Here is a 26,726-nt window from a genome sequence, read left to right on the forward strand (position 1 = left end):
CACCTGCCCTGGTCCCCGCGCCCCCGCCACACAGACCTTCCGTCCTCCGCGGCGGGCACTCGCTGAGCTCTTCCCGAGGCCGGGACGACAAGATGCGATGCGCCGCCGAGAGGACCCTCCCTCCCTCCTGTTCTGTTCTCACCAGCCACTGCTCCCCACGGCGCTGGAGTTTCCACGCCCGAAAACGGGGACAGAGTCCTGCCTCACAGGGCTCGGCGCGGACTCAGTGTCTGACCGCCCTGGCCCGGTGCTGGCACACGGCAGGTAATAAATGCAAACGTCCTCTCTTGTGAGGCGATGGCAGCCTCTAGACACAGACACACACACACACACACACACACACACACACACACATGCACGCACACACGCGCACACACGCGCGCACACACGTGCACACACGCCAGACACACACTCCAGACCTCAGGATCGTGAATGAACGTGAACAGAAATGACCAAGGGCTGTCTTCAGGTTTTGCTGCTACATCCTGGGTCCCCTCCGGTGCCTTTGGGAAGAGCCACGTTCATCCTCTGGCTGACCAGCACGCACCCTCCCTGTCCACTCGCCAGACCTCACAGGGCGGTTCTGCGGCTTTCCGTCTCAAAGGGGGCCCTGGGAGAGCCGTGGGGGGCCACTGATCCCCCCACTGTGCCTCCTGGGCATGAGCCTGCGTGGGGGCGGGGAGCCTGGCACAGGGAGGCTCGCATCCCCAGGCACCTGTTACTTCTGTAACCTCACCCCTCCTCCCGGCACTGCAGTTCCATCTCCCTCCTCAGAGACAACGACCTCCTTTGGGCTGTTCTGATGGAACAGATGCCCTTGACCTGCCACTGTTCCTATCACCCCCCTCCTTCGCACCAGACGTGAGGGGTGCAGGGAACGTCAGCCGGCATTGCTTACTCTCACAGGCCAGTCCTGGGAGGCAGCCAAGAGCCACACAGGGGCTGTATCTCATGTAATCCTCCAAGCATCTCATGAGGTAGGCCCCATGGTTATCCCCATTTACAGACCAGCAGGCCAATGGCCACAGGCTCGTGGCCAAGGTCACAGGCTCGTGGCCAAGGTCACAGGCTAGTGGCCAAGGTCACAGGCTGGTAGGTGAAGGGCACACTGGAAAGCAGGCTGTGAGGCACTGAGACGCTGTTCTCTCCACGCCCAGCACAGCCCACGCTGCTCTGTTCTCCTTCGGCCGACAAGAGCTGGCTGCCACAGGCCCCTCACTGAGCTGGGTGCAAGCCCTGGCGGCCCCTCAGGCCCTGTGCTGTTTCTGGAGCTGCAGTGAGTGTGATGGAAACCCCATCCCTGCTCTGCTCCTGTGCGAAGGGCACCCCTCACCCCCCACCTCTCAGCTCAGCACCCTCAGAGAAGTGCTGCAAAGGCCGGCACTTCGCAAGCAGGAAGGGCTGCTGCCAACCGTCGTTTCCCATTTTCCTGCCCCCTTTGGGAAAAAAGAAAAAAGAAAAAGAAGAAGGTCTTAGCACTTTATTCTGACGAAAGCACCTGAGGTGAGCCGTGCAGGCCTTGTCCCCTCTCGGCCCGCCGTGTAGTTTGATGGGCTCCGGCAGTTGTGGGTGACCTGGAGCAGAGCACAGTAGCGGGGAAGATGAACATTCTGCTCTGTGCTGGTCCTCCTTTGGGCAAGCCTGGAACCTGCTATGGCAGGCCCCTCCCTTCTCAGCTGGGGAGGGTTACAGGAGGTGGTTCTCTGAGCCCTGAGCAGCTTGGGGAGGCGCAGTTCCCAATATCCCCACACGGTGGCGCAAAACACACGTCCAGGAGGAAACGGCACTAAATGGAAAGGACGCCTGGCAGTTTCCTGGAAACCCAAGAGAAGGGTTTACCTGTATGTTTCTGGCTTCCACAGACACAGCTGAACTGGAACAGAATGTTAACGTTAGAAACCTGAGCTACAAACCCCAGCTCCCGTCCGGCAGGGAGCATTCTCCACCTCCGAAAGCCCAGGATGTTCCTTTTCTTAGAAGAAGACACGTGTCCTCGGTGTCTTACCTGGACTTAATCAGGAACTGGGAGGCCACTTCCTCTGTGCTGAATCCCTGCCTCCAGGCAGAACTTTCCCCTCCACCCCATCTTCCCCCTCCTGAAAACCACAGAGAAAACAACCCGGACTCCCCATTTCCCACACCATTCTATTTTCTGCCAAAGACGTTCATACCCAAAATATCCTCTCCACACGTCTGTCTGTAGAAAGCCAGCTCCTCACTTGGCAGAAGTTATTGACCAGAACTCTGCTCCGGGCAAAAAAAAAAAAAAAAAAAAAAAATAACCTGGGAGTCCGACTTGGAGGAGCGGAAGTAGTGGGCTGGCAGTTAGAGCTGGTCACTGGGGCATTCCCAGCCCAGAGTGGGTGCACCATGGGAGGCCCTAACAGGAGCGCCCCACCCTGGAGCCCTGGCCACAGCAGCCCCTCAGGACCCTGATGGTTCCAAGGCCCGGAGGGCTGAGAAGGTGGGTCATGGTGACCCCGGTGCCAGGTCATTCACATGGTTTCCAATTGGCTGAATGAATTATAGGTGGTTTCAAGAAATATTTTTATTGATTTCAGAGAGAGGAAGAGAGAGAGAAACATCATTGATGAGAGAGAATCATTGATTGGCTGCCCCCTGCACGCCCCACACTGGGGATTGAGACCACAAGCTGGGACTCTTCAGCCCACAGCCCAATGCTCTATCTGCTGAGCCAAACCGAATAGGGCTATAGGTGTTTTTTTAAAAAATCCTCATCCAAGAACATGCTTATTGATTTTAGAGAGAGGAGAAGGGGAGAGAGAGAGAGAGAGAGAGAGAGAGAGAGAGAGAGAGAGAGAGAGAGAGAGAGAAAAGAGATCAGTTGTCTTCCAGTAATTGCCCCAACTGGAAATAGAACTCGCAATCCAGATATGTGTCCTGACCAGGAATTGAACCCTCAACCTTTTGGTGTAAAGGACAGCACTACAACCAACTGAGTCACACTAGCCAGGGCAAATTATAGAATATTTTAATGCCATCCATATTATGTCCTTTTTTCCTTTTTATTGAATTTGTTGGGGTGACTCTGGTTAACAAAACCATACAGAGTTTTTTTTTGGGTGCACAATTCCACAGCACATCATTTACATACTATGGTTTTTCATATATATATATATATATATATATATATATATATATATATATATATATAAAAATTGGTTTAAGAACTTCCAAACTGCTATAAAGGACTGGATAAAAATAATTGGCAATGAGCGTATTTCACATCATTGTTTCTAAGGGACTTCAGTCTTTTTTAAAAATTATTTGGAAGTGTGAACTTTCAGCAGACTCTGTTTTATCTGTCTGCTTCTCTACATCTCCTCAGGCAAGGTCACCTCTGTCTGATGCCTGGCCACAGCAGCCTGAGCGACCTTTCTGAGACACAGTTCCATCAGGTGCTCCCTGGTTTACAATATTTCCTACTGGCCCCCGGCAAAGCAATGCAACTTTTGGCGTGAATATCATAAACTGTTGTACCTACACGATGTGGCTCCTTCTCTCTTTACCAGCTTCATCTACATTCTAGACCAGTGGTCGGCAAACTGTGGCTCGAGAGCCACATGCGGCTCTTTGGCCCCTTGAGTGTGGCTCTTCCATAAAATACGACGGCCTGGGCGAGTCTATTTTGAGGAAGTGGCGTTAGAAGAAGTTTAAGTTTAAAAAAATTTGGCTCTCAAAAGAAATTTCAGTCGTTGTACTGTTGATATTTGGCTCTGTTGATGAATGAGTCTGCCGACCCGCTGTTCTAGACCAACCGCCTTGCCCATCAGCTGTCTGTCCTTTCACTCCTAGACCACACCCACCTCCACAGCCTTCCAATAGGGACTGAGACCTGGAGCGAGAGACCTCCAGGAGAATTACATCCTTTTACTTCGGTTTATTCATCTGTAAAATGAAGAAAAAACAATACCTGCCTTACAGGGATGTTGGGAGGATTAAAGAAGTTAATGCAACAAGCGAAGCTGACGTATGTAATTGCTCAATAAGATGAAAGATAATCAGTATCAAGCTAACTCTTGGCCACCTTGATGATCTTAGTCCAAATGTCATTTCCTCAGAACTCTCCTGTCGCCCGGAGAATGACCTTCGCCCCCACAGGCGCCTTACGTCATCCTTAACTCAGAATGTCCTGTCTCCCCATGTTTCCTTGGTGTCTGTGAACCGTTCATGTATGTGGGGTCGCTGACTCTCTCCTGTAGGTGGGGTTCCCATGTGTATGTATGTGAGTTAAATTTGATTAGTTCCTCTTGTTAATCTGTCCCATAATTTAATTATTAGACCAGCTGAAACAACCTTGAAGGTAAAAGTCTCTCCCTCCTAAAATGTGACGTGATTGACTGACTTGCCCACTTTAAGAAGAATCGGATCAAGGTCAGTGTGCAGAAGAGACTCTTCCATGATGGGACTGCTGCCTGGGATGAGGCCAGAAGAGACTGCTTCCTGAACCCCCAGGCTGTCGGGCGGACACTCTTCTGCTCCCCCGGCATGCTGGTTCCTGGCCCAGGCTGTCACCCCTCCTCAGGCAAGTTTGCAAGTCACCTTCCCCTTATCTGGGGCAGGCCACACCCCAGTGCCCTTTTGCATCCTGCCCTGTCTCTACCCCTTGGCACCTGCCACGTTGCGCTGACGTCCACATCATCTCGCCACTGTCCAAGACGTGTCTCCCTCACGTGTAAAATTCCTTAATAAACCCCACAAGCACCGTGGAGTTTAGTAAGAGCCGCTGTATCTCTGGAATTTGCCTAGCACATACATAGTAGGTCAGGTGGTGGATAAATGTTTGTTGAATGACCAAGCTTAAGTAATTTAGCCAGCACTTTTCCATAGATAAGACAAGATTTTTATGCCTTTCCTGTAGTGAAATCCATTGGTAGAGAAGGGCAATGCCTGTGGGCCCAGGCCAACTCCCCACAACTAAATTTCCTCAACTAAAGCTCATTTGGGATCCCAAAGCGAATCAGGAGCGGGGAGTCAAGAGAATGGATTTTGGTGCAAACTCAGTTTCAATCTGGTTTCATGATCTTGGGAGAGACGTGGAGTTCCTGGAGTCCACATGTATTTCCTAAATCTACAGAGATTTGTTTAGTGTTTTAAGCCAAAAGTGGTTTAGGGTTTCTTTGTTGTTGTTGAAAGCTCTGAGCATGTTTTGCCCACAGGAAACTGTGTGGCAATGAGACCCGTAAAGCAGGCTGCTCAGGTCATGAAGCGTGAGGTGAAGTCTGGCTTTAGGTTCTGCCCTGGCTTATGTGTGGAATCTAATGAATGAAATAAACTGACAAACAAAATAGAAACAGAGGCATGGATGCATGGAACAGACTGACAGCTATCAGAGGGGAGGGAGATTGAGGGACTAGATGAAAGAAGGTGAAGGGATTAAGCAAAAAGCCATATACGTAACATGTAGACACAAACAGTATGGTATATTTTGCCTGATATAAGTATTGCTACCTTACCTTATTGTTCCCCCCCTGCCCCCCATTTTCATGTGCATGGAATTTTCCCCCCATCACTTCACTTTCATCTGTGTACATGTTTAGTTCTGATATGGGTCTCTTGTAGACAGCATATGTATGGTCATGTTTTCTTACCCATTCATGTCTTTTGATTGGAGCATTTAATCCAATTACATTTAAGGTTATTATTGACTAGAGGCCTGGTGCACGAAATTCGTGCATGGGTAGGGTACCAAAGCCTGGCCAGAAATCAGGGCTGATTGGGGCCTTTCTTCCCCTGTCTGCTGGCCGGGGTCTTCCTTCATTCTGCGCCACCACCTAGTGGTCAGCACACATCATAGCAAGTAGTCGAACTCCCGGTCAGTTAAACTTCCAAGGGACAATTTTATTATATAGGATAACTTATTTATTACCATTTTATTCTTTATACCTTTATTTCTTATTAAAGTAGGCCCTCTAACATTCCTTGAAATGCTGGCTTGGTGGTAATGGACTTTATTATTATTATTTTTTTGTCTGAGAAGTAGAACAGCAATGTCAACCTTTTTCATTTAATGGTACACATAAAGTAATTACTAAAATTCTGCACTACATCAAAAAATATATATATATATATTCTAGTTTTTGCTGATCTGACAAAAAATAGGTATAATTTTGATTCATTCACACTGGACGGCTATTGTTGTGTTGGCTGTTGTCATTTCTTGACAACCTAAGGGAAAAGAGCTCAGTGCCTCTGACTAACTAGTCAGGCATTGCACGTTTTTAAGATTCTTCTGGCACACGGTTGAAAGTCACTGGCCTAGATGAAGCTGGCCTGAAGCCCAATCCAGGCTACACTCAACCCTGACTGGTTATAGGAGCATCAAGTCAGGGAGATCTACCACATCACTCCATCACCCCGAAAACCTGCCCAGAGCTCCAACACCTGCCCAGAGCTGTGGGGGTCCCCTGCCCACCGGCCAGGCCTGAGGTCTCTGCTTCCTCTGTGTGGGTCGGGAGAGGCTGCTGAAACAGAGCAGGGAAGGAGGGATACCGCCTTCCCTTCTGTAGGACCCAGCCTTCCCATGGCTTAGGACCCATCCAGACACCAGACTTCCCATTCCCTTTTTTACATCACAGAACAGGGCTTTATGAAACAAATGAAAAATAAAAACGAGAGCCATAAGAACACAGTTATAAGAAACCAAGGCTCCTTAGGACTTTCATTTAGTTTTAGATCTTAGCTCTAGAAATCATATTCCCCGCCCCCACGCCCTTACCCCTCAGAAACCTAACCTTTTCTCCGGGATAGTCAGCAGCTCCTGAGGCAGCAGGGGACCATACCCGCAGCTGAGTAATGGTCACAAGGCCTGGACCTCTGGCAGGCTAACGATAACATCTTAACCTGAGTTATGCCTCGGTTCCTGGTCCCTAAGGGGGAATGTCCCCCTGGCTACTTTCCCGTGAGACCAGACAGAGGGACCCAGGAAACACCTCCGAACTGTCCTCCACTCACTGACAGTGCTCTTCTCAGAAGCAACACCTCATTTCCGGAGATGAATAAGGAGGTTCACACAACCACAAATTCATGTAAACCTGATACATTTTCTTTTAGGGGGAAAAAAAAATCAGTGTTTAGCTGGAGACCGCAATCCCCAGGTTGCGGTCACATCCAGGGGTCCAGTGGGAAGTGCTGTGTTTGGGCTCCGTGAGGGGTCTTGTCAGCCGATTCCCACCGCTCCTTTCGGTTGGGTGGGAGAGCAAGGGAGTGTGCAGTGCACATCTTACATGAAGAGAACCCGGAGATCGTCTGGCACGGAAGGCCCAAGCTCTGCTCCCAAAGCCCGGCAAGGTCTTTACAAAAAAGGAAAGTCCTAAGGAGCCTTGGTTTCTTATGACTGTGTTTTTATTTTTCATTTGTTTCATAAAACTATGGTTTGTGTGTGTGTGTGTGATGGTGTGTGTGTGTATGTGATTGTGTGTGATGGTGTGTGTTTGAGATGGAGTGTGTGTGTGTGTGTGATGGTGTGTGTGTGAGATGGTGTGTGTGTGAGATGGTTTGTGTATGGTGTGTGTGTGTGTGTGTGTGAGATGGTGTGTGTGATGGTGTGTGTGTGTGTGTGATGGTGTGTGAGTGAGATGGTGTGTGTGTGAGATGGTTTGTGTATGGTGTGTGTGTGTGTGTGTGTGTGTGTGTGAGATGGTGTGTGTGATGGTGTGTGTGTATGTGTGTGATGGTGTGTGAGTGAGATGGTGTGTGTGTGAGATGGTTTGTGTGTGGTGTGTGTGTGTGTGTGTGTGTGTGATGGTGTGTGTGTGTGTGTCAGGTCCTATATGTGTGTTGAAATGATTCTCAGCAAGATTTACAATTCCAAGGATGCATTATTTTAAAACTATATTTTTATTAACTAATAATATTTAACAACTTTATGCTAATGCAATTCAAATAATTCAGTGAAGGTTTGTGTTTTTTTTTTTTTTTTTTAAAGCTGAAAAAATGTACTTAAACAAGGAAATATGCCTCATCCCTTACTGTGTCTGGAATACCCTTATTACTTTTGTCAGCTCATTCCTCAGAACGATGAGCATCAAAATAAAAAATTTCCACAAGAGCAAGTTTAATCTTGCTAAGCAATCAGAAGATGTGAAATGAATGACTAAGACTCTTAGAGGCAGTGTTTTTTGGAGGCTAACTATCTACCTAGAGATTTATGGATAAGCAGCTTATAACTTTTACCCATACATCCTTCTCTCACACAGTCATTCATCATTAACTAAATTCGGCTACTTAGCAAAGGCACACAGTGTTTTGCAGGACTTCATGGGCTGGAACAAAGTGGCAGGGGCAAAGGGACAGGCTGCAGAGGGAGTGGGGAGCCAGGCAGAGCCAGCAGCTGCTGACAGAGGCCTCGCCAAGGCTGGGGTGGCAGTAGGCTGTGGGAGGGCATCGCTGACAGAGGCCTCGCCAAGGCTGGGGTGGCAGTGGGCTGTGGGAGGGCATCGCTGAGGGGCCTTAACGACAGGCCCCGCAGAACCGGGAGTGACTTCGGCCTCCGAACAGAGAGGTTCGCGCAGTGATTGCTCATGCTCTGTTTGGGTCACACCTCTCTTAAAGCTGAGTTTTCCAAAACATGGGCTAGCTACCATCTGAAGAGATCAAGGGTGGTAACCGGCTATTAGAAAAATGGAACAGTAGAACAGAAGAGATCAGAGTGCATTGTGGGTGCTCCATACAAGTTTCTTTGCATTTGGGTTTATTTTATTTATTTATTTATATGCTCCTGATGGGGTGGAGGGCTGATCTGGAGTGGGACCAGGTGGGGGAGGGACTGCAGGAGGTTGGTGGGTTGGCCCTGCCCTCTATTGGTGTTGGGGGAGGGGGATCAGGACCAGGCCAGCAGTGGGGAGGGGCTGCAGGCCTATCATGGTGGGATGGGCTGATCAGGGGTGGAACTGGGGGTGTTGAGGAGGGAACGTACGTTTGGTCAGCGGCCAGCTCTTGATCGGGGTGGGAGGGTGTGATCAGGAGTAGGCCAGCAGTGGGGAGGGGTTGTGAGGTTGGCCAGCCAGCCCCACCCTCTGATTGGCTGGTTCGCTGGCCACAGTGGGCATCATAGCACCAGTCATTATGGCTGTATGGTCGCTGGCTTTATATATATATATATATATATATATATATATATATATATATATATATATTTGTATATATATATATATATATATATATATGTATATATGTGTGTGTGTGTGTGTGTACATTTATATATTTACAATATACATACATGAAACTGACATAATCATGAAAGCAATAAACTGGTCTTTGTAATGTCTCTGAGTAAGATTTACACCTATTACCTTTCAATGTGTATTACATATGTATAATACATTACATATATAATTTCTGTAATATGCTAAATAGTAGTAAAAATAATAACAGCAGTTGCAAAGGCAAAAGAGACTAAACTGTGTAGACCCCCTGGCTGGTATAACCGTTCTGAAGCAATTACCTGTGTAAAGGAACGTGTTGGTGTGTCCTCCCACCACGACGTCCACGCCCCTCACTTTCTGAGCGATGAGTTTATCTATTTCAAAACCAGAGTGTCCCAGGGCAATAATTTTGTTCACACTGAGAGTTGTTAGCTTATCTACTTGCAGTTGCAATGCAGCGATTTCATCTTCAAATTCTAAATTTGGCCCTAAAAGGAACAAAACAAATACAATGGATACGTATTAAGAATACTTTTTATTATACTACTTATTGTACACACTAACTTGCTAGGTAAAACCATCTTAATCTGCTAAAGCTCTTAAATGACTAAGGCTAACACATTTTATTTATTTAAAATATATTTTTATTGATTTCAGAAAGGAAGGGAGAGGGAGAGACAGATAGAAACATCCATCAGCTGCCTCCTGATGCCTCTTACTGGGGATCAAGCTGGAAACCTGGGCATGTGCCCTTGACCGGAATCGAATCTGGGACTCTTCAGCCTGCAGGTTGATGCTCTATCCATTGAGTCAAACCAGTGAGTTTTTAAATTAAATATAAAATTGCTACAAAGCCACCTTCTGCCCATCCAGGTTATTGATTATCAGTTACATTCACTTAATGTTGCATTAGTTTAAGGTTTCAGATGATATTATGTTCCTCAAGATTCAAGCTCAAACTATGAGGAGGTTTCAGACCTTAAGCCTATTTTTTTTCCTGTTCTAATTGCATATGTAGACTTCCTTTACACCAATGCAGAAAATGCCTGGGCACATATGCGTAAAGTACAAAACAGATGATTAATTCTAAGACTTGGTTTGCAAGTTTAGGATAGTCTTAAACTTAAAACTCTGTCAGCAACTAGTTCTTGTATGCCAATCTTTATTTATTTATTTATTTATTTATTTATTTATTATTTTTTTTTATAAAGGCAGTACGGGGGAGTTGGGATAGCTTTGCACTGCCTCCAATTTTTTTTTAAATATATTTTATTGATTTTGTACAGAGAGGAAGGGAGAGAGATAGAGAGTTAGAAACATCGAGAGAGTCATCGATCAGTTGCCTCTTGCACACCCCCTACTGGGGATATGCCCGCAACCAAGGTACATGCCCTTGACCGGAATCAAACCCGGGTCCCTTCAGTCCCCAAGCTGACGCTCTATCCATTGAACTAAACCGGTCCCGGCTTGTATGCCAATCTTAACACGCTGGCTGACAACTCCATTCTGCTCACTGGCTAAGGTCAGCATGAGAGTATCATTGAGCTCTGCATAGACAAGGGTCCCATCTGGGTATTGAGAGTACACAGGGGTTTCTATTACTCCACATACACGCCAACATTGGTTATTTGCTGATTTATTGATGATGGCCATTCTGACAGGTGTAGCAATTAATTCTTTTTTTTTCTTTTAAAAATATATTTTATTGGTTTTATTTATTTATTTATTTATTTTTATTTATTTATTTTTTTTTCCAGAGAGGAAGGGAGAGGGACAGAGAGTTAGAAACATCGATGAGAGAAACACCAATCAGCTGCCTCCTGCACATCCCCTACTGGAGATGTTCCCACAACCAAGGTACGTGCCCTTGACCGGAATCGAACCTAGGACCCTTCAGTCCGCAGGCTGATGCTCTATCCATGAAGCCAAACCAGTTTTGGCAAATTCTTTATGGAAATCCTTGATTCTGATAACCCCTAGTTTCCCCTTTTTCTTCAAATATGGAAAGAAAATTAATTTGGAGAATTTAGAAAAAATGTCATTTCTCATTGTTAGTGTTTCTGTGAAAAGTGTTCCTTCCTGTAAAAGTGGCTCAGAAATGTTTCTTGAATGGTCTTAGGGTTATATATAAAAGCTTGTGTATAAATGTATATATAGATATAGGCAGATATATGTCTTTTAAAACATACACTGAATGGCCAGACTATTATGATTTCTGAATGCATAATAATCTGGCCACTCAATGTATATCCTATATAATAAAAGGCTAATATGCAAATTGTCTTCTGGACCAGGAGTTCGACCAGCAGGTAGGCCAGCCAACTAACCGCCCATGTCCTCTCCACCTGGCCAGGCTAGTCGGACCTCACCCATGCCCAAATTCATGCACCGGGCCTCATTTCCTCATACACACACACACACACACACACACACACACACACACACACGCGCGCACACACACACTCTGAGTGACCAGATTATTATGCTTTCAGAGATCATAATCTGGCCACTCAGTGTACATATGGATGTAGATATCATCAGACCATACATATTTCCCAGAAAGCCAGATAGGGCAAAGTCATTCAATTACAAAAGACGAATGAGGCCAAGGCAGACAAGAGTTAACTGGCCATGTAAGAAACACACCAGGAAGGGAAAGGTAAGGTAAACCACGTGGTCCCCTCACTCCAGGCACCCTGACTCCACAGGACAAGGGCAGTGATGATGTGGCTCTTATTCTCCAGTAAATGACTCTGAACTGTTTAGCCCTGGAGTTAAGTAGACTTCTCCTCCAATATTAAAAGCACCCAATTAAGCAGAGACACTGTCAACAAGGAAGTTCACGGAACAGAAGAGTGATGTCCTTACGAAGCTTCATCAGTGCCATCCTAGATACACCCACCTCATGTGGTTTCTCCTCCTCCCTACAGCTCACAAAAATAGTGCCAAGCTCTGACTTGCTGCCTCTATTTTCAAGCGAGGAGTGCTATAAATGTAGCAAGTACCTGGTTTTGAGAGAACAGGAGTTTCTCTTGAGGTGTATCCAACAATTCCCACCGATTCCTCACCAACGGGAAGGATTTTATACGGCCAATAAAGATTTGCCATTTGAGTTGCTAGCGGCCCCTTTGCTTTAATGTTTGCACTCAAAATGGGAAATTGGGCCTCTTTGAGGAGTGGATTGATCAGACCTTCGGCACCATTATCAAATTCGTGATTTCCCAGGGCCTAGGAAGGAAAGAAAAGAGAAAAAGGATTAGGTCCTCTGGCAATTCCAGTGAAAGCACACTTTGAAGAATCACGCATTAGCCCAGCGGCTCCAACACTGCAGGGCTCCCAGAGGCCACTCCCGGGGCCTCTGCCCTCCTCCTGCCCGCGGTGTGCGCCGTTGTCCTGGAGTTGGGCCAGGGACATCCAGGTCCTTGGGCTGGTCTGAGACCAGCTGCCTGGGTCCCACACCACCTCCTGCTCTGGAGGCGGCAGCAACACAGGAGCCACCGGGAAGCGGGCTGGGCGTCCATGGTCCTGCCAACCCGGATCTGGGCAGGGCCTGCGCTCACCAGGCCTACTGTCTGTGGCCCCTCCCATTGGTTGGTCCTTTCCCTGATTGGTCCCTATCAGGGTGGGTGGGCCAGACCCCATCTGTGTATGAATTCATGCACCAGGCCTCTAGTTTTAAACAAACAAACAAACAAACAAACAAACAAATAAACAAACCAGTGACTCTCAGAATTTCTAAATACCACATCGGATTTGCTTCACTTTGCAGGTCATCTGGGAACAGGTCTAGAAGTACTGGCTGGTGACCCTTTGTCTAAATTAGCACCCTCCCTCCCCAGTTTTCTCTTTGTGGGGTCCACCTGCTCTACCCTGTAGCCCCTTGCTGGCCATACAGGCATTCCCTGTTTGTCTGCTCGCACAACTGTGTATTATGTCCTACAGGGTACACCTCTACACAGAGAAAGCAACAGTGTCCTCACTCTCCCACCAACCTGTCTCCCCAATTAAATGCAGAATTTCTAAATTTGCTTTTCTCCATTTCTGAGAATCTATTACCTCTTCCTCTTACCCAATTATTTCCCTCTTAAAAGGTGACCTTGCCGTAAAGTTCCTCCCGGTTTTCGGTAACCGTATTACTCATGCTTTCTTCCTATGGTGAAATGTCTCTGTTAGATTTCAGTAACTATCTTGCTTAACTGTAAAGTTTTTTTTAAAACGAATGTTTCTATGGTTCTTCATGAAAGACTATCCAACGTGTCAGCCACCTTGCAGTTTACTAACCAGCATTATATGGCTGGACTGCAGCAATAGCTGACGTTATATTTTTCATTTTTCCCCTCTTGGCCCAAGCTACCAATGTGAATAAAGCCAGAAACCCTGGTGCAGCCAAATCCTTCCCACTCACTCCCCCCACCAGTATCTCTCCCCTTCTCCTAAACGTGGCTTCATTCCATCCCACTGCTGCTACCCGCCTCAGTCCTCGCCTCCTCTCTGGACTAAAGAAACAGCTTCCTCGCTGGGCTTTCGGGGCAGCCAATCCCATCTCTAAACCCTCCTGCATGTTGCAGCCAGAACAACCTCAGCAAGTCTGACCTTGTCAATCTTAGCCTTCAGGTCCTACAGAGGCTCTCTGCTCCCTCTGGGATCAAATTCAACACCCTGAGCAGGGTGGGCCACCAGGCTCTTTGAGGTCTGGTCTCATCCCACCCTCCAGCCTCATTTCTGACTCCCAGTCCTTGGTGTGCAAGGCAACCAGGCAGGGCTGACTCCTCCTCTCACGAGCAGAGACCTGGGCGCATTTTTAAACCACAGCTCCTCCCGGAAGGATGCTGAAATCACAGCACAAAAATCACGATAAACACGATATGTGTGTGTGTGTGTATAATATATATATATATATATATATATATATATACACACACACATACACACACACACACACACACACACACACACACACACACACATATATATATATATATATATATATATATATATATATATATATATATATTTTTTTTTTTTTTTTTTTAATCTAAGCACTTGCCACACACCTGCATCGCGCAAAGTGATTTTGTACCGAAAACCTGGTTTCCAGCTGTGAGGATGGTATTCCATCTATCCTCACGTTGCAGGTGAGAAAACCTGAGATCTGGAGGCACTACAGGAATTGTTCAATTCACAGCATGAGTACGTAGTGGTGCTGGGGCTAGAGCCCCTTCTGTTGGACTCCAACCTTCTCCAAACTGGATGCTGGGAGGTAAAGGGCGTTGTATAAGGCCTAGTATCTAGTGGGCACTCAAACCCAAATCCTGCTTGCAATTTTTTTTACGCTCTTCACTTATCTTTGTTTCTTTGTATATGACAAATGATGAGTGACCTATAGATGGGCGGGACAGAATAGCCTTGTTCAACAATGGCTTCGGCTCCTGAAGTCTGATGCCCCTTCTGGAAGACAACTTCCCAAGAACCCTTCGCTGCATTCCCTGTCTGAGTTAGATGTCCTTCCTCTGCCGAGGTCACCTCTGTGCAGCCCCCACCGGCCCTGCACCTGCCCGCTGGCCTCCCAATGCCCAGCACAGACCCTGGAGCAGAGCAGGGACACACCATCGAATGAATAAATGAATAAGCAGAAGTATCCCCAACACATTTCTTTCTTTCACACACAACTAATTTTTCCTACAAAATTATCTATTCAGAAAATCTCTTTGCAAATACCCATTTTTTTTTTTTTTTTTTTTTTTTTTTTAGCAGCTCCTATTTTCATTTCCCCACCGTGACTCCTGTTCGCCTCTCTTCCTTGGCACATATTAGAATGCCATGACGCCTAAGCGCTTCAGAAGGGGGACCATGTCCCTCACCCTGGCACACTGGGCTCCTTTCCCCGACCCTGTCCTGCTGACATGCAGCAGCAGCTCAAGAAATGTGTTGAAGAACTTGAACAATAAAAGGTAGAATATACAGAGCAAATCGTTGTCCCGTGTTCTTCTACATCTCAAACAGCTTTTGTAGCACAGGCACTAGAGAGTTTAAAAAATTCATACCGCAGGACCGCTCTGCCCTTTTTGTGCCCTCTGAAAATTGCCGTATGTGAGTGCCTGCCAATTTTTTGGTGCTCTGCCCACAGCTTCCCTCGTGCCGTTAGCCACTAATCCTGATCGGATCTAAACCATTACTTGCCACTCTGCTGTAATCCTCACATCAGGCAAGTGATTTCCCTGACGCTAAATCATAGTCTATTGTTCTCCTTTTCTCTCTTCTGTTATTTTTCCAAACATTTCATTTCTACAGTTGGGTTCATTCGCCCACTAATCCTGTTCATTCACTAATTCTAGCCCAATGACAACCTTGAATATTTTTACTGTAAACTAAGGTGACCAGATGTCCTGCTTTTGGCGGGACAGTCCCGATTTTTAACAGTTTGTCCTGCGTCCCAAGGCGTTTTAAAAAAGTCCTGATTTTTTTGCTGAGGGACGCGGGACAAATTGTTAAAAATTGGGACTGTCCCGCCAAAAGCGGGACGTCTGGTCACTTTACTATAAACACTAAATTTCACTGTCCTTCCCCTTCCTCTGTCCACGGCAGATGCCAATGCACTTGCCTGTAAAGAGAGTTGAGCCCATTTTCCCTTCTTAGACACATTTTTAGGTAATTATGAGGTGATCACATCTCTCATCATTTATTTCCAGTATACTGTATGCTAAAAAGAATTTAACTTAATATTTACTTACCCTCTTTTAGATACCAGAACCAAAGAAATATAATGCGAGCTTCTGGCCTAGACCCAGCTTCTCAACCCCACTGCTTCCTTTGTGCAGAAGCCCAAAATACGACCGAAAACCAAGCCTGATGATTTTATAGGAAAGAAACTTCCCACACTCTCCATCTACCCTGTTTCCCCGAAAATAAGGCAGTGTCTTATATTAATTTTTGCTCCCAAAGATGCGCTAGGTTTTATTTTCAGGGGATGTCTTATGTTTCCATGAAGAAGAATACAGTACACATTTATTGTTAAGTGAAAATAAAGCAAATTTATTACCTGTATACGGTACGGTAGTACGGTAGTTGTCAACACAAACCAGACAAACTGTGAATCCTACAGTATCAAGAATTTACCCATTTATTCAATGACAATCATGTCATCATCTTCTGGAACGCCATCATAACAATCCAATTCCTGAATTTCCTGGTGAATTTCTTGTGACTCCATTTCTTTCAGAATCAGTGGACCAAATCTCTCATGTTTAGCCTGGGGGGGGGGGGCTTATTTTCGGGGGATGCCTTATATTTCACTCAGAAGGAAACCTGTAAGTAGGTCTTATTTTCAGAGGATGTCTTATTTTCGGGGAAACACGGTAGCTCAGGGCAGGGTATTGGACCGCCCACACACCTGAGCTGCTGTCTGCTGTTTAAAGCTAAAAACTAATGAACATGGAAGGACAAGAGGAAATATGCTGCTGCTGTGACTCAATATACTGTTGTTGTTAATCAAACTCTGGGGAATACAGTCTGATGTTTTTTAGCACCTTCTGTGGCGGCTGTCAGTATTTACATTTGATGGGATAATCGGTGGGAGTCTAGTGGGGTTGGAGAAACTGTCTGTTGACTAAGGGTAAGGGCCAGCAGGCCCCTGAGGTCATATGAATTAGTGATGGAAGAATGAAGATATTCTAAGATTTCTGACTCCAAACTTCTTGTTTTGATTATTGAAGCTGTGAGGCGCAGCTACAGTGTTTGGACAGGTTCAAGCCTTGGACTGATGAGGGGCACAGTCCTCTCGTGGCCACGTGCAAGTCCCAGCTTGGAGGGCAGAGTCCTCCCAGCACAATTATAGCCAACAGCTGCAGTTGTAAGCGTGAACCTAAGGTCCGAACACATGGTCCCACGTGCCTACGTGATAAGGCTGGAAATAAACAAAGCTGGATCAGGTGCATGTAGTTGACTAGGATCCAAACCCACGAGAATGCTGTAAACATCTTGACCTCGCCCTTATTTGGCCTGGCGGCATCTGCTATAAAATAAAGATATGGCTTGTGGGCGTCAGCGCTGTCTCTCAGGAAGCAACATCCCACTGAGACCCAGCTTTCCTTCTCTTGTCTGTCTTTTCTAAGCCTTTTAGCCCCCCTCCCCCTACCCCCAAGTTCACTCTTGGCCGTGCCAGCATGGCACGTAAAGCCCTAGCTGTTTTGGCTCAATGGATAGAGCATCAGCCTGCGGACTGAAGGGTCCTGGTTCAATTCCGGCCAAGGGCACATGCCCGGGTTGTGGGGCTTGATCCCCAATGTGGGGCATGCAGGAGGCAGCCGATCAATGATTCTCTCTGATTATTGATGTTTCTATCTCTCTCTCCCGCCCCCTTCCTCTCTGAAATCAATAAAATATGCTAAGAAATACCCTGCTGTTAAGGAGGAATAGCTTGTGTCTAAACTTTAGTTTGAAATTTTTACAAATTCTGGACACAGGCCAAAGTAAGCAATTTATATATTGTATATATATTTTTAAATTTTCTTTCTTCTATCACCATTATCCCCTCTATCCCCTCTTCCACCTCTACTCCTCCCACACTCTTCCTCTGCAATCACCACACTGTTGTCCATGACACATTTTCTGGTAATTATGAGGTGATCACATCTATCATTTATATCCAATGCACTGTACACTAAAAAGAATTTAAACTGACCTTCAGTTATCATCTTTTGGATACCGAATTAAATGAAAGGTATCTAATATCCACCCAAATTGTACTGCAAACAAATGCACGATGTCATAATGCCACTCTGCCCCATACCTGCAATATCTCCACCAGAATCATCTATACCACATGTGTCAAACACAAGGCCCGCGGGCCAAATCCGTCCCGCCAGGCCTTGCAATGTGGCCCGCACCGAGCTGTCATCACTGCACTCCGCTGCGTTTCCATCACAATGACAGTTTATGACTGTTCAGTAAACCATTCGGCCCACGATTTAGGCTGGATTTTAGATTTTGGCCCCTTCTCTGATTGAGTTCGACACCCCTAATCTATATACTAGAATATAAAGCCCTAATAAGCAAATAGACCAAATGGCGGAACAAATGAGCAACCGAACAGCTGGTCACTATGATGTACGCTGACCGCCAGGGGGCATGTGTGGGACATGGTGGGTGTCGGTCAGGGTAGGATGGTGGAGCAGGTGAGCAGGGGCGCCAGACCAAGGCAGGGCGCCAGACCAAGGCAGGGCGCTGGTCATTGTCATTGGGGTGAGCCTCTGGTGGTTCCTGAAAATTCTTTGCTCCTGCGCACCACAGCCCTGCCCAGGGCTCCCACCTTCCAGAAACACCGATCAGAAAGAACATATGCACAGCTATGTTCATAGCAGCACAATTCACCATAGTTAAGATTTGGAAACAGCCTAAGTGCCCATCAGCAGATGAGTGGATTAAAAAACTGTGGGACATCTAAACAATGGAATACTACGCTGCTATAAAAAAAGAAAGAAACCATTTGCAACAGCATGGATGGAACTGGAGAGCATTATGCTAAGTGAAATAAGCCAGTCGGAGAAAGATAAATATCACATGGTCTCACTCATGTGTGGGATATAATGATCAATATAAACTGATGAACAAAAATAGATCCAGGGACAAATGGCAGGGGTGGGGGTGCAGTTAGAGAGCAACCAGAGGACTTGTATGCATGCATATTAGCATCACCAATGGACACAGATGCTGTGGCAGTGGGGCTTGTCCTCGGGGGTGGGAGGGGGGCTTCAATCAGGGGAAAAAGGACACATATGTAAAACTTTAAACAATAAAAAAAATACATTTTTTTTTTAAAAGAAAGAAAGAATCGTTTCTGACTCCGCTGTCTTTGCCATGTTTGTGCCAGGAATGGTGTGGATGGGTCCTGCCACCGAACTCGGTCGTTGCTCAGCCAGTCTGCTGCCTGACCACACGGTCCTCGAGGCTACGTGCCAACTTGCATGTTTTTTCAAGGCTCCTCCTAGGAGGAGCTGCCATTCCATTCACTTCCTGCTTCCCCCCATAAACAAATGCTCCCTCTGGTACTGGATAAACGGGTAAACAGAAGAAACAGCGAGGACACTCAGGGCGAGAGGAAGGGAACAAACAAAGCACGTGGTGTGGGAGTGGGTCAGGGGTGGTGGCTAAGGCAGGGGGGACCGAGGCCGGAGCGTGCCACTGGCATACTCATTAACTGGCCTCCAAAATCCATTTAAAATGGACGTAGCGCAGGGGAAATTACTGGTAAATATTTACTGAATGAACAAACAAGCCAATAAATAACTGGCGAGCAGGAGAAAGAAGGAGAGAGCTAATCCCCAGGCTGGAGTTGCTGGTTGGTCCTCAGCCCCAGGCCGGTTCCCTCCACAGCCTCTTCCAGGAACCCGGGATTCTGTGCCCGGGTCCCCGCGTCTGAGCTGCAGCCGGAAAAGGGCTACAGGACACAGTCTCTGGCCCAAACCGGGGAAGAGTGCTGCTTTGAAAACCTCTAGTGAATGGCCACAGGAGCCACAGAAGGATAATTTCACCAGGAAACCGGGCCACAGAAGGCACGCGAGCCGCCAGGCCTGAAAGCAGGAAAGTCCTCACAGGCCCAGGACTGGTGAGGCCTCACCGAGGACAGAGCCCGCATTCTCTGCTGGGAAACGTGTCCCCCCATCAGTGAGGCTGAGGGACGCTCACCGAGGCCCAGCTCCGACCAGTTCCTAGTTATCGCAGCATCCTCGGTTTGTCTGCCTCGACCTGCAGCAGAAGTCTTATTCCAAGTGTTACCGGGACATTTAGATTTTTCCAAGTTGTGAAAAGCTCCCCCTCCTTTCCCCTTCATTTTAGGCCTGCCCCGCTTGAAACCAGGCCAGGTGGGTTACAGACACAGGAGGGGCCTCTGGGTCAGAGGCCTGGAGGAGACACTGATGGAGTTGTCTGGGAGGGAGATGGTGGTGACTGCGTTCCCCCCCTTCCCCGAGGCTCCCCCTCCTCCCTCTGCCAGCTGGAGCACCTGGAGAAGGGCTCTCACTCCTGGTCGCCTGGGAATGAGACACGTGCTGGGATGCATGTGGCCCCAGAGGTTGGGAAGGAGCCTCCACCACCCCTGAGAAACCTGCAGAAGCAGCCGGCAGCTCTCTCTTCTCCCCTCCGCCCTCCCTCCTGGCCAGCCAGCCTGGAAGTCCTGTTGCTTCTGCTCCTGCCTCATCCCCCAGTGGTCTCCTCCTCCACCCCACTCCACTGCCCCACTCTGACTCACCACTGCTCCCCGGGGCCCTCGCAGAGCCTTCTAGCTGGTCTCTGGCCCCCAGGCCCACACACTTCCCAGCCATTCACGGCAGGCCGCCAGGCTGCCTCCCCCACACACCCAACTGCTTCCTGCTGCAAGCCTCTCTGGGGCTTTCCACTGCCCACTGCTCATTGCCCACTGCCCACCGCCCATTGCCCACTGCCCACCGCCCACCACCCACCATCCACAGCCCACTGCCCACCGCCCACCACCCACCATCCACAGCCCACTGCCCACCGTCTGCCACCCACCATCCACAGCCCACTGCCCACCGCCCACCGTCCACAGCCCACCACCCACTGCCCACTGCCCACCAAAATTTCAGTCCTGACTCCCTGGACAGCCCCTCCCTGGCCTCCCTGAGCTGCCCCATTCTTTTCTGCCAAGCTCCAGGGGCCCTGAGTTTCAGGAACACTGAACTGCTCCCATGCAGTGAGCTGCTTTAGGCACAGCTCAAGCGTGACTTCCATGAGAAGCCTGCGTGCCAGTTCCACTGTAGATGCCGGTCTCCGTGCGTCAGTCATGCCTGGCACACATGTCTCTTGACAGCGTTTGTCCTCGTTGTGGTTGCCAGTCCTCACATCTTTCTCCCAGAGGTTGGGAGTGCTGTCAACTGTCCCTGTAGCTTTGGTGACACCAGATGGGAGCCTGACCAGTGCCCAGCAGATGTTTGCTGAAGGGATAACAGAACCACCCACTTCTCTGCTCCTTGTAAAGATTTTTAAAAATTGATCTTTTTTTTTTTTTTTTTTTTTTTTTTTGAGAGAGAGAGAGAGAGAGAGAGAAAGGGAGAGGGAAAGAGAAAAACATTGATGTGAGAGCAGAACATCCATTGACTGCCTCCTGAATGCCCCCTCTGGGGATGGAGACCAACACTAGGGCATGTGCCCTGACTGGGAATCAAACCAGCAACTTTTCGGTGCAGGGGACAATGCTCAACCAACTGAACCACACTGGCCAGGATTCACACCAGCCTCAATTTTTCTCTGTGATTTGGTATGTAAGTCATTAAAATTTTTCAAAAGAAGGCAGGACATAAAAAGCGAACTTGGTAAATTAGTTAAGCAATAACTTAGTTGTAAAATGAGAGAAAACCAAGTTGCTTGGAAGCTGGTGAGAAGCTTAGTCACCTGCATCTCAATTCAAGGCCGGAGCCCCTGGCAGCCCATTATGGAAACGGGCCCGGTTCTCTTCATTCTTGTATTTTTATTTATATTTCTACTAATATCTCATTGGCACTAGTTTGTGGATGAAATAAGTTCATTTTTAAAAAACAAAGTTTGAACTGTTCAGTGTGTGTCTTGTGTGTGCACATGAGAACATTATTTGGATTTCATGATGGCAGGGAGAACATGAAACATTTTGAAAGCCTCTTATTGATGGAAATCTGCTAAGGGACCAACTATTCGGTCTGTCAAAGGACACCTATATCTGAATTAGAAAGGGGGCAGGTCATAGCCTCAGCTTTGTTCCCAGAAGTCTCACTGCTAAAAATTACCGGTGAACTTGGCATAAGGGAATGTCAAGAAAGAGAAGGTGTTTCTTTCTTTTTTTTTTAAAAAAAGAAAAACAACCATGACAAAAGAAATATTAATAGTTAACACTTTCCTGCCACATGGCTAGGTCCTGTTGACATATTAACTCATTTAATTCTTATGATGCAATGAGGTAGATGCTATTATTTTTCCTTTTTATATTATATTGTATTATTTTATTTGTTTTAGAGCAGAAGGTAGAGGGAGAGAGAGATAGCAACATCAATGATGAGAGAGAACCATTGATCGGCTGCCTCCTGCACATCCTACACTGGGTATCGAGCCCGAAACCCAGGCATGTGCCCTGACCGGGAATTGAACAGTGACCTCCTGGTTCATAGGTCGATGCTCAACCACTGAGCCACGCCAGCCGGGCTACTGTTGTTTTTAGAGATGGGGAAACTGAGGTATAGGGCTCACACCACTAGCATGGCGCAGAGCAAGGTAGTGAACAAGGGTAGAGAGGTTTCAGCATCCAGGGCCTTCACCCCTCTGCAAAACTGCCGCTGATGTAAACACTGGGCAGGCATAGGGATCCTTCAATAATTCATTTCTTCCAGGGTCCGAGAGTGCCAAGTACGAGGCCCCGGTCCCTGTTCTCAGGAAGTCGACAGGGCAGGCAGGGATAGAGTAAGACACAGCACATCTATCCACGCATCCAGGCCTACATCAAACGCGTGGGGACGTGTGTGAGACAGCCCGGCAGCGGTGCAGGCACATCCTGCCCGCTCAGGACTGCAGGGGCTCAGAGTGTGAGCGTCCCCTCCATTGCGCCATCAGAGGAAGCCCACAGGCAAATGATATCACCTGTATAAACAGATGAGGAGATGAAAACACGAGTGCCAAGGCAGTCAAAAATGCCCCAAGTAGAACAAGAGGCTTAAACGCAAAGTCAGAAGGAAAGCAAATGAGAGAAGAATTGATTTAAGAGCAGTGCAATTTGCATGATGCAGAAGAAAAGAATTTGTTTAATCCACAGATACCAATTGTAATAATGCCAATAAGACATTTGTCAGAAATCTGCAACACAGGAGTTAGTCATCTGCATGCTAGCTCGCTCGTTAAGGGCTGGAGGGTGCAGTCTACCTGAGGGTTAGGGCTCAGTTCCTCATCACCCAGCAAGACTCAACAATAACCTTAGGAGGGGAGGATTATAAACTGTTTGGTTTGGCTGATATGTTTCTGGCATTGAGGCCACTTTTGGTTTTGGGGTGTGCTCCATCCTCCAATGTGGCTTCTGGTGGAATGGCAGGAATAATTGGGGGTTGGGGGGCCTCTATCTAGCTTAGGGGTGTCGAACTCAATCAGAGAAGGGGCCAAAATCTAAAATCCAGCCTAAATCGCGGGCCGAATGGTTTACTGAACAGTCATAAACTGACAATGTTAACCAGAAATGTGAATTTAAAATGAGTGGAACAATCTTTTCCTCAACAGTGCTGTTAACCAACTCACATGCTATCAAGGATTTGGCCCGCGGGCCTTGTGTTTGACACATGTGATCTAGCTCATCTGCACTTCAGTGTTTGTTGAATGAATCAATGAAAAAGTACTGAACAGACAACATTTCCCATATCAGATGGGAAATTTTACAAACTCTCCATAACCCGCAAAATATGCATGCCAATGTTACATTTAGAATTACCTGCTCAACTAATTGAGGTTCAGGCAGGTTTAACTACACCTCTAAGGGGCTGGAGGGCTCCAGCTAATGTTTGTATCATGTACAGAAGTAATTACTCCAGTGAGGGAAAAGAAGTGTCAAGAGAAATTCTAGTCATGCGGTTGAAGAAAATAGAGGGAGGGATTTACACAGCTGAACTGGTGAGTGAAGTACGGAAAGCTGCCAATTTGGTTTGTGATTTGTTTGGCTTTCCCATTTTCAGTTAAGCAAACACAGATGCCAGAACAAGGACAAGAAGTTGCCTTTGCTTTCTTTTTAAAATTATTTTTATATTTATTTGTTTATTTATTTATTTATTTACAGAGAGGAAGGAAGAGGGATAGAAAGTTATAATAGAAACATCAGTGAGAGAGAAACATCGATCAGCTGCCTCCTGCACACCCCCCACTGGTGATGTGCCCGCAACCAAGGTACATGCCCTTGACCGAAATCGAACCTGGGACCCTTCAGTCCCCAGGCCGATGCTCTATCCAGTGAGCCAAACCGGCTAGAGCTGCTTTCTTTTTTTTAAATCCTCACCTGAGGATATGTTTTTATCGATGTTTTTTGTTGTTGTTGTTGTGTTCTTTAGAGAGACAGGAAGGGAGAGAGAGAGAAACATCTATTAGTTGTCTCCATCACAAACCCCAAACGAGGATCAAACCCTCAACCGTTTGGGGTATGGGCTGGCCCTCCAGCCAACGGAACCACCTGGCCGGGGCTGCTTTTGCTTTCGTGAGGCCAATCCCCTCCCCACCCCTCTCCCCTCCCAGCCCAGCCCTGGTGTGGACTTCAGGATGGAACAGAGGAAGCCCAAGGGCCCAGACCACACATACAGCATCACGTCACTGAGGCTTGGGCACCCATAACCCCCAGACACTTGCAACTCCTGAGGTGTGAGCTTTAAAAACAATAACAACCTTCATTGCCTTTTAAAAAATACCACTTGCTTTCAGGCTTTCCAAACAAAATTTGCTAATCGGCCTTCTGTAAACCCAGCGTTGTTATTGAAGATAAGTAACTCTGAGAGTTTCCTTGATATGACAATATCACATTCCTTTGTAAGAATTTTATTTGCAAGCAATTGACTCTAAGGTGACTTCTCTTCACTTTCGGGATTAGTTTTCTGGGCGGGGAGGGAAACGCTCACTGTCGCAATCCCTGTGCACAGGTGCCAGAGTGTCAGTCAGGTTTGCTTTGCTTTGCTTACCCCCATCCTTCAGAGGCCCTATGCAGCCTCCATTTGGTAAAGGTGGGCCCTGCCCCCTCCATCTACTCAACAGTAAGCTTCGCCCTAGCACAGTGGTCGGCAAACTCATTAGCCAACAGAGACAAATATCAACAGTACAACGACTGAAATTTCTTTTGAGAGCCAAATTTTTTAAACTTAAACTTACTTCTAATGCCATTTCTTCAAAATAGACTTGCCCAGATTGTGGTATTTTTGTGGAAGAGCCACACTCAAGGGGCCAAAGGGCCACATGTGGCTCGTGAGCCGCAGTTTGCCGACCAGGCCCCTAGCAGGTCTTGTTCACTGTTCTTAGTCCTTCTCCCTGCGCCTGGCACGTGGTCGCGCTTAGTGAATGTTTGCGGGCTGAATGGATAGATGAGCAGCAAGGACCCTGGGCTTGGAGCTAGGCTCCTCCTCCTCCTCCCCTTCCTCAGGCCATCGTTTTCTCTGACACTCCATTCAGTGTCCGGGACCCTCTTCGTCTGGAAGCAATGGGAGAAGACCCAAACCACCTCCCCACAAGGAAACACCTGCCATGGAAGTAACTGTGAGGGAGACATGAGAGAGTTGTCAAGCAAACTTAGACCTGTGTGTCACACTGACATCCCAGCACAAACCACGTTATGTTGCCAGGTTAGAAGCAAGACAGAGGGCTGGGCAGGCAGGGGCTGAGATGCTGAGGAATGACATGCAACAGACCACCTGCTGCCCAAACTCACACAACCAATGAGTTGGAAGAGGCTGCCGTAAACCTGGGCATTTAAATCCTTTCTCACTGCTCCTCTCTCACAGCCACATAGGTGTCCAATCGTGTCCAGTAAGCCCAAGAAAAAGCCTTCAGATCGCATCTCTGGGCTGCAAATAGCAGGCATTAGCTGTCAGGGGTGAGCTTAAGTGGAAGAATCCGTGCCCCTGTGTAGTAGAGTCAAAGTCTGCTGACTCTCCCGCTGCCCCTGGCTTGAACCCTCTTAGTCATCTCTTGACCACACCCTCTCCTGAGCCACTCCTGCCAAGAGATGGTCAACACTTAATGACCCCTTGCTTTGGGCCGGCAAGGTGCAAAGCACTTAACATGCGTCATCATCTCCTTTAAACCCCACAACCAGCTCTGGAATGAAGACTATCACCACACCCACCTTTCACATGTGGCAGGGAGGGGTCATGAGATTAAATGACCCGCTCACAGTCCATAGGTTCTAAGTGGCAGAGAGAGGACTTGATTCCAGACAGAATCACCAGGGAATTCATCCTTTTAGCCACAGGCCATGCTGCCGGCCTATCGAGGCTGGCTCTCCTCCATTCAGCCTTCCTTTCCCCATCTCCAGAGTTCAGTTCTTAGCATCTCACACCTACACTACTGCCCTGCCTCTTCCCCCTGCCTCTTCTGTGGCGCCTTCTCCTTCCATCCACGTCTGCTCATCTTCCCAAACGCTGACTCTTCGATGTCGCTCAGAGGTTTTTCTCACCAGTTCCCTGCAGATACCAACTGGGTGTTTGACAGTTCAATCCTGATACTTCCTACCTGGTGTAGACATCGGATCCCATAAGATAGGGGCTCAGGCCTATCAGACTGCCCCCCTCTCCCACTTCCAATGCCCGTTGCCTGTCCTGGGCCACCTGTGCTACTGACGAATCAGCTATCAAACCTCCACAGGTTTGAAAGTTCACTAGAATGACTCCTGAAACTCAGGAGAGTGCTCTCATTACTATTACTGGTGTATTACAGAGGACCCAGCTCAGGAACAGCCAAATGGGAGACATGCATGGGGAAAGGTATGGCGGGAGGAAGAGGCGTGTGTAGGTTTCCATGCCCTTTCCGGGCACACCACCCTTCCAGCACCATGTGTTCACTGACCCA

At 47.5% G+C, this 26,726-nt stretch overlaps 1 protein-coding gene and 1 long non-coding RNA gene across 2 annotated transcripts in view; one reads left to right on the plus strand and one right to left on the minus strand.

The window, feature by feature from the left end:
• Positions 1-26,726, minus strand: part of NT5E (5'-nucleotidase ecto) — a 44,643-nt gene that overhangs the window by 10,814 nt on the left and 7,103 nt on the right. The window contains exons 2-3 of the mRNA XM_036413904.2: positions 12,173-12,395; positions 9,467-9,655 (exon numbers count right to left, since the gene is read on the minus strand). Of these exons, the coding sequence (XP_036269797.1) occupies positions 9,467-9,655; positions 12,173-12,395 (412 nt within the window). The remainder of the gene's footprint in view (positions 1-9,466; positions 9,656-12,172; positions 12,396-26,726) is intronic.
• LOC123651408 lies at positions 769-1,442 on the plus strand. The gene is made up of 2 exons (XR_006740089.1): positions 769-1,041; positions 1,082-1,442. It is a non-coding gene; the product is annotated as an uncharacterized LOC123651408 (long non-coding RNA).

This window comes from Pipistrellus kuhlii, unplaced genomic scaffold (assembly GCF_014108245.1).
Source record: "Pipistrellus kuhlii isolate mPipKuh1 unplaced genomic scaffold, mPipKuh1.p scaffold_m20_p_5, whole genome shotgun sequence".
Lineage (NCBI taxonomy): Eukaryota > Metazoa > Chordata > Mammalia > Chiroptera > Vespertilionidae > Pipistrellus > Pipistrellus kuhlii.